Here is a 12500-nt window from a genome sequence, read left to right as displayed (position 1 = left end):
TTGATTTATAACAATCACTTGTGTTAGAGCAGGTTTAAGATTTTAACTTTGATTTAAAACTTTGAACTGTGAGTTAAAGCTTTAAAGCGACTTCAACTCTCGCATAAAAACTTTAGTTCTGAGTTAAAGCATAATCTATTCACAGTGCCACCTTTTAATGTTGCACTTAATATCATTTTAATCTGTTTTCAGATCTTTTTGTTCTTTAGGGGTGATGGTTTAGTGTTTTAAAGCAACTTTGAGTCCAGAGTTAGAACTTTAAAGCCGATTTAACTCTTGAGTTAACTGCATCACTTTTAAGTTAAACGATAAAAACTTTTCAATTAAAACTTCAAATCTACTTTTGCTCTTTAAGCTAAAGCTTGGGTTTGAACTCTCAGTTAAAGCTTTAAATCTAATTAAATGCTGCAGTTAAAACATTAACTTCAAAACTTATATCTCTTGAGTCAAAACTATTTTAACTCGTGAATTATAACAATTACTTTTTAGAGTAGGTCTAAGGTTTTAACTTTGATTTAAAACTGAACTGTGAGTTAAAGCTTTAAAGCGACTTAAACTCTCGTCTAAAACCTTTAGTTTCTGAGTTAAAGCGAGACCAGAGTTAGAACATTAAACCCGATTTAACTCTTGAGTTAATTGTATTACTTTTAAGTTGAAAAATAAAAACTTTTCAATTAAAACTTTAAATCTACTTTTGCTCTTTAAGCTAAAGCTCGGGTTTAAACTATGGGTTTGAACTCTCAGTTAAAGCTTTAAATCGAATTAAATGCTGCAGTTAAAACATTAGCTTCTTCGTGAAAAGGGAGTGGGGAAAGTTAAAACTCCAAAACTCATATCTCTTGAGTTAAAACTTCAAGTCTATTTGAACTCTTGAATCATAACAATGACTTGTGTTAGAGCAATACTTTGAACTGTGAGTTAAAGTTTTAAAGCTACTGAAACTCTTGCTAAAGCTTGGGTTTGAACTCTCAGTTAAAGCTTTAAATCTGATTAACTGCTGCAGTTAAAACATTAGCTTCAAAACTTTTATCTCTACATCTCTTGAGTTAAAACTTCAAGCCTATTTAACTCTTGAATTATAATAATCACTTGTGTTAGAGAGTTTTAACTTTGATTTAAAACCTTGAACTGAGTTAAAGCTTTAAAGCTAATTAAACTCTCGCAAGCTTAATCTATTCACAGTACCACCTTTTAATGTCGCACATAATATCATTTTAATCTGTTTTCAGATCTTTTTGTTCCTTGGGGGGGATGGTTTAGTGTTTTAAAGCAACTTTGAGTCCAGAGTTAGAACTTTAAAGCCGATTTAACTCTTGAGTTAACTTTTAAGGTTTGAACTCTCAGTTAAAGCTTTAAATCTAATTAAATGCTGCAGTTAAAACATTAGCTTCTTCGTGAAAAGGGAGTGGGGAAAGTTGAAACTTCAAAATCTCTTGAGTTAAAACTTCAAGTCTATTTTAACTCTTGATTTATAACAATCACTTGTGTTAGAGCAGGTTTAAGATTTTAACTTTGATTTAAAACTTTGAACTGTGAGTTAAAGCGACTTCAACTCTCGCATAAAAACTTTAGTTTCTGAGTTAAAGCTTAATCTATTCACAGTGCCACCTTTTAATGTCGCACTTACTATCATTTTCATTTTTTTGTTCTTTGGGGGGGTGGTTCCTTGTCTTTAATATTTTTTGTCATTTTCACTAGTGGTATAATTAATCTCACGATATATTTAATTACCGGCCATTTTTAATCGCATTTAACTCGAAAAAGATTTGTCCCAGCAGCCTCAAAACATCTCCTCAATGTGAATGTGTCATCCCGTGTTGTCCTTTTGCGTGCGTGTCCGCTGTCCTACACGTGTTTGTGTTCCGTGTTTTCCCCAAATGTCTTCTAGGTGAGCGGCGTCTTGCTGCTGCCGTAAAATCGGCCATAATCAACCTGCCGTGTTCATTATCCGTCCGACGTTGACTCTCGGCGATTTTGTGCGCAGGCGTTTGGCTCGTTCCACTCTTCTCCTCATCCCGCTGTTCGGAATCCATTACACCGTCTTTGCCTTCTCCCCCGAGGACGTCAGCAAGAGGGAGCGGCTGGTCTTTGAGCTGGGTCTCGGATCTTTCCAGGTAGAATACAATAGAATATACCTTTATTGTCATTGTTACAACATGGGTTGAAGATATTGTGACAACGAAATTGGACGTGGCACTCCAGGTCCACATTTTACAGAGAGGACAAAGAAAACAAAGAGATAAAGGTACAAAGAAGATGTACCGTATTTTCCGCACTATAAGGCGCAGCGGGTTATAGGGCGCACCCCGAAAAAATAGTTTTTGGTCCTATATTTTCCATACATAAGGCGCACCGGATTATAAGGCGCTACAATGGGAACGTCGACAAAACAGTCGGATAGTTCAGTCCAACTTATTACCCCCTTAACATTCCCAAAGCTTGCAAAGAAGCAAATACGTGTCTCAGACATATACGGAAACAGTGTCTATACGATGTCAGTCACTCAAATGCATCGTTCCATCATTCGGAAGGTTAAAGTCTTGGGATTCAAGAAATGCCAACCATTTCGCTCGCAACTCTACTGTGCGTATGACAATAAACACTCGGAATTGAGTTTAATTTAAAAACAGACACTCCATTCCATCCATTATCTGCACCGCTTATCACAGAAACATCGAGTTCAGTCTGAAACAAGATACAGGGAAAATATATAGCCGAAGTAGCTCACCAAAGTCGTTGTGTTCAATAATAATGTGCAGCCATGGTCCTCTTATATCCGTGAGTTTAGTAAATCCAGGAGAATAAAATATTTACGAATACAGAATAGTAAAAAAATGCTTTCTGTATGCCGTCAACCATGTGCTATACGCATTCATCTTTTTCGGCCAATTGCAGGCTTTGTTTTGCCGCTTCAGCCAATGCCAGCCTGTAAATGATAAAAAGGATCCGCCCCTTGACCTCCGAATAACTTTAGCCAATAGTGATCGATTCAACTGATGATTGACACATCTTTTTCGGCCAATTGCAGGCTTTGTTTTGCCGCTTCAGCCAATGCCAGCCTGTAAATGATAAAAAGGATCCGCCCCTTGACCTCCGAATAACTTTAGCAAATAGTGATCGATTCAAATGATGATTGACACATTGGTTAGCCAATGAAACGCCGGTAAATAAATCCCAGCATACACCGCGGACTACTTGGTGTTCGGGGGAAAATCGAGTCGGCGGCTGCAAGTTAGTTGGAAGACTTTGCGATTAAATATTGATCCATAAATAAGGCGCACTGTATTATAAGGCGCATGGTCAGCTTTTGAAAAAAAATTAAGACTTTTAGGTGTGCCCTATAGTGCGGAAAATACGGTATATGGAACTGCAGAACCCCAGATAGGACATGAATATTGTCACGAGACGTGGTGGCGTGGAAGGGGTGACCGGACCAGAACGGAGGCAGGAGGCAGGAAGGGAGAACTCACATGCGTTGACGATCATAAGTTTTATTTAACAAAATAAAAGTCACCCAATACTCCGGGACCAAAACAGAACAATACAGAGTTCCTCCGGCACGAACTCAACAGGACAAGGCATAACAGACGGAAAATGTTTAAACCTAAAACAGGACAAGGCATAACAGACCTGGGATTGTATAATGAGCCAGCCCCCGCCAAACCCAAAATCCAGCCTTAAATAGCAGACCAGCAATCAGCTGATCTGCTGCAGCTGAGTTCGGGGGCGCGGCAGACTGGTAGCCATGGCGACCGTGACAGAGCCCCCCCTTTAAGGGACAGCTCCTGAGGTCCCCAAAAAAGGAAAAAAAATAAATAAATAAGAAAATAAAATACTACCTCACGCCCCGGAATGGTTCGACGCTCGGCAGGGTTGGGGGGGGCCGGCAGGCAAACACGAGGACAGACAGAGAATCAGAACCGGCGAACACGAGGACAGACAGGGAATCAGAACCGGCAAACACGAGGACAGACAGGGAATCAGAACCGGCAAACACGAGGACAGACAGGGAATCAGAACCGGCAAACACGAGGACAGACAGGGAATCAGAACCGGCAAACACGAGGACAGACAGGGAATCAGAACCGGCAAACACAGAGGACAGACAGGGAATCAGAACCGGCAAACACAGAGGACAGACAGGGAATCAGAACCGGCAAACACAGAGGACAGACAGGGAATCAGAACCGGCAAACACAGAGGACAGACAGGGAATCAGAACCGGCAAACACAGAGGACAGACAGGGAATCAGAACCGGCAAACACAGAGGACAGACAGGGAATCAGAACCGGCAAACACAGAGGACAGACAGGAAATCAGAACCGGCAAACACAGAGGACAGACAGGGAATCAGAACCGGCAAACACAGAGGACAGACAGGGAATCAGAACCGGCAAACACAGAGGACAGACAGGGAATCAGAACCGGCAAACACAGAGGACAGACAGGGAATCAGAACCGGCAAACACAGAGGACAGACAGGGAATCAGAACCGGCAAACACAGAGGACAGACAGGGAATCAGAACCGGCAAACACAGAGGACAGACAGGGAATCAGAACCGGCAAACACAGAGGACAGACAGGGAATCAGAACCGGCAAACACAGAAGAGAGTCAAAATCAGAACCGGCAAACACAGAAGAGAGTCAAAATCAGAACCGGCAAACACAGAAGAGAGTCAAAATCAGAACCGGCAAACACAGAAGAGAGTCAAAATCAGAACCGGCAAAACAGGAGAGAGTCAAAATCAGAACCGGCAAAACAGGAGCAGCGGAGTCGGACTGGCAGGCAGCGGAGTCGGCCCGGCAGGCAGCGGAGTCGGCCCGGCAGGAGTCGGCCCGGCAGGCAGCGGAGTCGGAGTCGGAGTGGCACGCAGGGGAGACTGAATAGCAGGCAATCGGCACGGGAGTCGGGCAGGCAGGCATGAGAGTCGAACAGGCAGGCGTCAATTCCTCCCGGGACCCCATTCGAGGCACAGCAATGGCCACGACGGGCGGGGCCGTGGTTCGAACGGGCAGGGAGTCGAAGTCGGACTCAGTGGGCGCTTGCCAAGCTGCGTTCTCCAGGTCTCCCCAAATCGCGCTGGGATCGTTCGCTGAGTTCTTGTCGTGGCTGGCTCATTCTGTCACGTGGCGAGGTGGAGTGGAAAGGGTGACCGGACCAGAACGGAGGCAGGAGGCAGGAAGGGAGAACTCATATGCGTTGACGATCATAAGTTTTATTTAACAAAATAAAAGTCGCCCAATACTCCGGGACCAAAACAGAACAATACAGAGTTCCTCCGGCACGAACTCAACAGGACAAGGCATAACAGACGGAAAATGTTTAAACCTAAAACAGGACAAGGCATAACAGACCTGGGATTGTATAATGAGCCAGCCCCCGCCAAACCCAAAATCCAGCCTTAAATAGCAGACCAGCAATCAGCTGATCTGCTGCAGCTGAGTTCGGGGGCGCGGCAGACTGGTAGCCATGGCGACCGTGACAGAATATGTTCCGAGGTGCGAGGTAAAATAGTTGTATGGTGGGGGATATAAACCTATTGGGAACCATGGCAACCGTGACACACACTGGTGCGGCCAATTATGACACCTATAGTGATTGGTTAATACGTTCTAAACTACCCACGATAAATACATTGACCCTTTTGTTACCATGGGGGCACCGGCGCCCCCGTTTTACGACCATAACCGATATCAAATAGAACCAAATAGAATTGATGTAGTTCTCCAAACACCCACAAGGTGGCAGCAACTTTCCCGAATCGTACCTCACAGGCATCCACGTGTGGCAACGGACTAATCACAGGCAAGAAATGCCACAGGTGCTATAATACGTAATGCATTTGGTAAAGAATTTATTGTTATCTGTAAACAATAAAAAAACAAAATGAATATTTTTAATCCTTTGAACATAACTATTAGTTTGGACTGTCAAAGAGGCAACGAATTAGGGTACTGATGTGGGTCTCTGTCTCCAGGAATTGCTTTACCATCTACCACACAGGACCGTAAAACACCTAATCATGGTGAAAAATAGTTGACAATATTAGGACAACATAGAGAGCCAGATTTTAAAAGGTTTTTGTATATATTAATATCGTATTTCCAGTTTATGTTGTCTTACAATGTATTCATGTTCAGTTCCAGTCTCTACTTCATTATAATCCCGAAAAATCCAAGTCCATTTTTTTTTGTTTTTCATTATATACTGTTATTACATTGTCTTAACACCTGTTCGTAGTAGATGTTGCCAGATATGGAAGATTTGGGTAGTTCGGGAAAATAGTTGTCACGACCCAGAATGGAATCTCGGACCCAATTGCGTTCATTTTAAAGGAATTTTTATTGGATTGAGCTGACGGAGTTTGCTTTGGAAGCCGATGGTTGTCGGTCGCTAGCAGCGTTGGACGGAATGGCAGCTCAGGGACAGGTAGGCAGAATCGATACGGCTTAGCGGGCAGGTCGATGGCCAGGGCAGGAGAGCAGGTCGTAAACGTGGGACAGAAACAGGTCGAAACCGAAGGCAGGCAGGAATCAAACAGGCAAGGTCTTTGGTACTGGAATCTGGCAAAACACACAGACAGACACAAGTACGGTCTGACACCCTCCTCTGGCCGCTGACAGCTTAAGAGGAGAGTGCCAGCCAATCAGAGAACGATTGCCACGGGTGTCTTCATTTTGGCAATCATGACAGCTGCAGGTTTTGAGACTCGAGGTTTATAAATACATAAGTGGAGTATTGTATTGCTCTTACTCGCTTATTCTGTACAAAGCACAAGAAATCATGTATTAAACGGAGAAAGAGAAAGACATTGTGGGAGGGAGTTTGGCTGCTTGATGATTGCGTGACACAGACGGTTTGAATTTTGTGCATTTTGGGGGGTTTTGATGTCTTATGGTGAGGAAATGTCACAATGAGTAGCCCAATAACACTGCACTGTGAAAAATTTATAAGAAATGTGGTGAAAAGTACATTTTCGCAACTCGATGTACCTATTTCTTCATTTATTTATAACTTGGTCTGTTTGTCCCCCACGCAGGGCTTTGTGGTCGCCGTCCTCTACTGCTTCCTCAACGGGGAGGTAAGCTGCCTTCTAAGTCCTCTCAAAGAGACAGTTTTGACGTTCCCTAATTTATTACTTATAAGTCCCATTGTTTTTTTTTGTCTATATGTTTTGTTTACTGAGGGGAAAAAAGGATTCTATTTACATACTTTCTGCTACTATAATCCCAGATAATACTTTAATTCAAATGAATAATAATACAAACGCTCCCCGACTTGCAAGTGAGTTACGTTCCGGACGATCGTTCGTAAGTTGAATTTGTTCGTAAGTTGCTTCAGTGCTATTTTTTGTAAGTTGAAAGTTTGTATAAGTATGTATAAGTAACCTGTATTTTGTACTAGAAAAATAAACATTTCTTTAAATAATATGCTCTATAAAGATAAATAAAGTTAAGTTGAACTTACTTTTGGAAGATGCGCTTCAAAAGGTCCTCCTCTGTGGTAAAAAGTGCCTGAAAAAAGCGTTACAACCATTTTCTCAACCGCATCAAGCTTTCTTATTACACTTTCATTTCAAAAGAAACGGCTAGCCTCTTCTTTACACTTTACACCAACCATATTGAATAGATGCACGAGATATTAAACAATAAAAATGTCCAAGTACTTAGCACGCTGGAGATACAGTATAGAATGTTTGCACACGAACTAGGAAGTAGAAGCCAGATTTCTTCTTCAGGGTGGATGCTGGGTGACCTCTCACAGCGCCACACGCCAGTAGTGGTGGAAAAGGGCACTACAGTAATGTCCTGTACCTGGAAAAAGATGCAAGCAATACAAATTCTATTTTTTTGACATCCCCCAAAAAATGTTCGTATCTACCATTTTACGTAAGTCAAATAGTCGTAAGTAGGGGAGCGTCTGAATACTTTTAATAATTGTACTCAAAATTCAACATAATCAAAATAATCTAGCATGATTATTTCTATCAGTGTTAAAATTTCATTTTTAAATAAAAAAATGAAAAAAATCCTATTTAAAATTTACAAAATGATATGTTTGAACAGAGACTTGGAAAGATGATTATTCTACATGTTCCACAATTTTCCTAAAGGGTAAAAAATACTGTGTTGTGTACTTAAAATAAAATAAAAAGTATCATAAATATCAAAGCAGATTACTTAAATATGACACATTTAAATGTGCCAAATTTAAAAAAAAATGGTTACAAGCTTTTAAAATGGCACTCATTAAATCTACAGAAAAGGGATATTTTCCTAGGCCCCCATCGGTTATTGTCACGAAGCGGGTCGGGAAACAGGAAGTAGGAACTCATTTGCAAAGATAATCTGTCACTTTAATTGAGAAAGAAAAGTTGTACAACAGGTATCAACAAGTTTTCAACAAGGGTAAACAACGATCTGGCAAAGGGCAGTTCCAAAAGGCAAATCTAAGTACCCATTGGAGTAATCAGGAAATGCAGGTCAGCCGGTGTCAAGGGGCGGGGCCAGCTGGGCGCCATGACAACCGTGCAGGACATGACAGTTATCTTCAATTTTTAACAAAAAACAAATGTCTTTGATATCAAATAAACATGAAATAAAATACAACTGTTTTTAATCAGGCACTGTCTAGACCAGGGGTGTCAAACCAGGCGGCCCGCGGGCCAAATCAGGCCGGCTAAGGGATTTAATCCGACAACGCTCAGAGAAGCGCGAGAGAAAAACGAGCTGCAGGGGGAAATATGTCCACTTGATGTCGCGAAAGCCAGCTGTGCTTGTATTTCTCTCTTTCTTTCGCTCTAATGCTTTTGTCTCTCGCTTGCTCTCTCCCTCACGCTTTGTGTCCCTCTCGCTTTTCGCTTTCTCTCTCTCGCTTGCTTTCTGCTTTCTCTGTCTCTCTCTTTCATCGCGCTCTCACTCTCTCCCTCACTCTCCCTTTTCTCTCCCTCTCTCTTTTTTTTCTCTCCTGCTTTTTGCTCTTTCTTGCTTTTCGCTCCCTCACCCTATTTAGTCTTTCTCACTCTCGGTTTTCACTTTCTTTCGGTCTCGCTTTTCGCTCTCTCTCTTGCTTATCTCTTTCTTACTCTCTCTCTCTCTCTCTCTTTCTCTCTCTTTCTCTCTCTTTCTCTCTCTAGCATTTTGCTTTCTCGCTTTCCCTTTTCTCTCGCTCTCGCTTTCCCTTTCTCCCTCTCTCTCTCTCTCTCTCTCTCTCTCTCTCGCTCTCTCTCTGTGTCTTTCTCGCTTTTCGCTTTGTCTCTCTCTCGCTTGCTTTCTGCTTTCTCTCTCTCTTTCACTCGCTCTCTCACTCTCTCCCTCACTCTCGCCTTTCTCTCCCTCTTTCTTTTTTTTCTCTCCCGCTTTTCGCTTTTTCTTGCCTTTCGCTCTCTCACCCTATTTACTCTTTCTCACTCTCGGTTTTCACTTCCTTTCGCTCTCGCTTTTCGCTCTCTCTCTCTCACTCCCTCTCTCTCTCTCTCTCTCTCTCTCTCTCTCTCTCTCTCTCTCTCTCTCGCTTTTTGCTTTCTCGCTTTCCCTTTCTCTCTCTCTCTCTCTCTCTGTCTCTCTCTCTCTCTTGTTTTCCCCTTCTCTCTTTCTCTCTAATCTACTAGTCCGGCCCCCAAGAGAATGTTAGTTCTATTTTTTGGCCCCCGAGTAAAAATTTGGATTTTCTTTTTGCCCGTGAAAAATGATTTGGGTTTGCTGCCGCCTTGTGGGTGTTTTGGAGAACTACACGATTCAATTCGATTGTAAAGTGGGCCAAATTAACTAAAAATAAACAAATAAGAATACAAATAATGTTCCGTCTTTTATTCATATTTACTACTTTTAAACACAATAAATAGAGTGCAAAAAACTATGTTAAAGCAAAATAAACCCTTTCTTCGAAACACACCTAGCGTGTGTGGTGAGTGATTCCTGGCGTTTGATACAGTACATTCATGAATCAAGATGATCTCAGGGGCCGTAGACGACGTCGTGGGCCGGTTGTGGCCCCTGAGCCTGACATAGGTGCACTAATGAGTTGAAAAAGAAAAAAACAATGCAGGGAAAAAAAGAAGCGTCTCGGGCCTTGTTCAATCCAGAACAGCAGAGACAACAGATATTAATGCATATTCAAAAGATTTGCAGATATTTAACGGGAATCGGTATCGTTCAAATTTTGACAAGCGCATTTAAGCTAATGTGAACCCAATTTTGGGTTGCATTTCCCTTTTGGGCGGAGTCACATGAAATGACAAAACCCATAGAGTAAGACTGACTCCGGGTGGAAACGAAAATCCTGAAAATGGTGTTGATATTCAATGTTGTTCTGGCCAGAGAGAGTGGAATGTCTTCCTGGGAAAAGTCAACAAAACCAAACGTGCTAAATTAGCTCTACAGGCATTTTCACATCTAGGGTAACTTTAGGGATTTTTTTTCTAGGTTTAATTTTTAAACTTGTTAGGATTAAAACAAATTATTCTTTACTGCAATCAGTAAACTAATAAATATTTTTTTCTCTGAAGGATGCTAAAATTTCCAACACTGATGAAAAAAAATTATGTAATTACTTTGAGTTCTTTGAGTTCTGATATGAATTACTAATCCCGAGAAAATGGATTCAATGAACCAAGCCGATTGAAATAGTCAGGGTTGGGTAGGGTTACTTTAACGTGATTACTTTCAATTACTTTTTGATTACTCCAATACCAAATATGCACAAAATTTAGTAATTTTACTCATATTTAGTTTCTTTGGTCTTTTATTAGCATATTTGGTATTGGAGTAATCCAAAAGTAATTGAAAGTAATCAAGTTAAAGGAACCCTACCCAACCATGGAAATGGTACACACAATTTATTAACATAGAGAATTAATAATAGGGAAAAAAAAGGGGAGGGCAAGGCGCCAGAGATTATGGGAGTTTTCGAAGTCTTGAAGTTACGAGCACAAAAAGAAAGTTTTCCGCTATACTGCTAGTTGATGTGGGGAGATTCTCTTGTACAAAAAAAAAACACTCACTCCTAAGCAAACATGGTGTTAAATCTGAAACAGTCCCCTTACTTGTTGTTGCGGAGAGATTTGGTCCCCCAAGCACTCTTTCTCCTTTGCCCACCGCAGTCTGCACTGAATGTAAATACAGTATCCTCGTTTGCAGTATTTTGTGACATTTTTGCAAAAGAACTTTGCTTGCACCTTATTTTTAAACCTTTATTTAGGACAAATTTGGGAGTCCAAATAAGCCTCAACACTCTTGAGTTACTGCGGGAGAGAGACGAATTTTAAGTGTGATATTTATGTTGATATGAGACACGGGCTCTGGCATTATTTTGTCATAGATTTTACGAAACTATCTAATATATCACAGTGATATGAAATACGCTGAAGAATTAGCTTTTGTTTAGAGAGCAGGTTTGGCGGTTTCATTGAGTTTTGTATTAAAATATATGGTAAAATAATGATTTTGCTATCGAATATTGGTGAAATAAACAACAGGCGATCGGAATTGTTGGGAATTAAATATCCAAATGTACCGTTTACCAAATTGTTCGAATGAGTTATCCGACTCCATTAACCAAACACAACCGACGTTCACCCAACAATTTATGCGCGCTTGTTTCTTGAGGGAACAGGAACAGGAAGCCGACATTTCCACACGGGGTCAGATTTATTTTCCCTAAAAATTTAACTAAGTGTACTCCATCGAAAACGGCCAAATTAGTGACGTTGGCGTCTGTGTGAAGCCGTCTTTTAGCTTTCTCTTATTGGCCATCTTCTCCCCGCATAATGGCACGCCGACTCCTCCCATGGCCGCGCCAAGGAAGCCCCCCGGGCTTCACCATCTCGTAGAAGAGCGTCCCGATGTCTGGGGTACTCAAAACAACACAGGGCCTTTCTCAAAACAACGCCTGCTGTCCTCCGTGAGAGTCCTGTTATGAACAGAACTAGAGAAAATATTCTGCATTTGGAACAGGCTGACCTGTCATTGAACTAAAGCCTACTTAGTGAAAATCTTCAGTGCATTATGAGTCAATCGTATAAAATCCTTTATAGTCAAATGCAATGTTCCCTGTAATTTTCCACGGGTCTGAGCGTTCACACATAGTCGGTGAGCAGCGCTTGAAACAACAGTGAGCCACCATAATCCCAAGTGTGGCAAGATAAGTCATTATCAAACATGTCCAAAACTTGACATCAAGTTACATTTTGCTGAGTTTCCGGCAATGCAAAATTATTTTTCACTTTTGAATGAATTGACTCATGTACTATTGCAAAGGTTGTACGGCCTACAAACGTTGTTTGTTCTTACAATTCTTTCACAAGATATCCATTTATTTTTATTTCCTGATATTTTGTCGCATAATATTAACATTTTTGGGGGCTTATTTAGTCGGTTTTAAGATACAGAACTGTACTAAATCACATTTTTTAGTGGAAGTACAATGTTGGCAATTATACCAAGTCAATCGACTTGGTATAATTGGAAATTATTTGAATGCAACACAAACTTTTTCT

The 12500-nt window shown here is 41.3% G+C and overlaps 1 protein-coding gene across 4 annotated transcripts in view; it reads left to right on the top strand.

Moving 5' to 3' along the window:
* Positions 1–12500, top strand: part of LOC148376628 (pituitary adenylate cyclase-activating polypeptide type I receptor-like) — a 49508-nt gene that overhangs the window by 35257 nt on the left and 1751 nt on the right. For all 4 annotated transcript variants that reach the window (XM_088349312.1, XM_088349303.1, XM_088349294.1 and 1 more), the window contains 2 exons: positions 1985–2114; positions 7044–7085. In XM_088349312.1, coding sequence (XP_088205438.1) covers positions 1985–2114; positions 7044–7085 — 172 coding nt within the window. The remainder of the gene's footprint in view (positions 1–1984; positions 2115–7043; positions 7086–12500) is intronic.

This window comes from Urocampus carinirostris, chromosome 1, assembly GCF_059441175.1.
Source record: "Urocampus carinirostris isolate Australia breed hairy pipefish chromosome 1, RoL_Ucar_1.0, whole genome shotgun sequence".
Classification (NCBI taxonomy): Eukaryota; Metazoa; Chordata; class Actinopteri; order Syngnathiformes; family Syngnathidae; genus Urocampus; species Urocampus carinirostris.
This window is presented reverse-complemented; position numbering and strand designations above follow the sequence as displayed.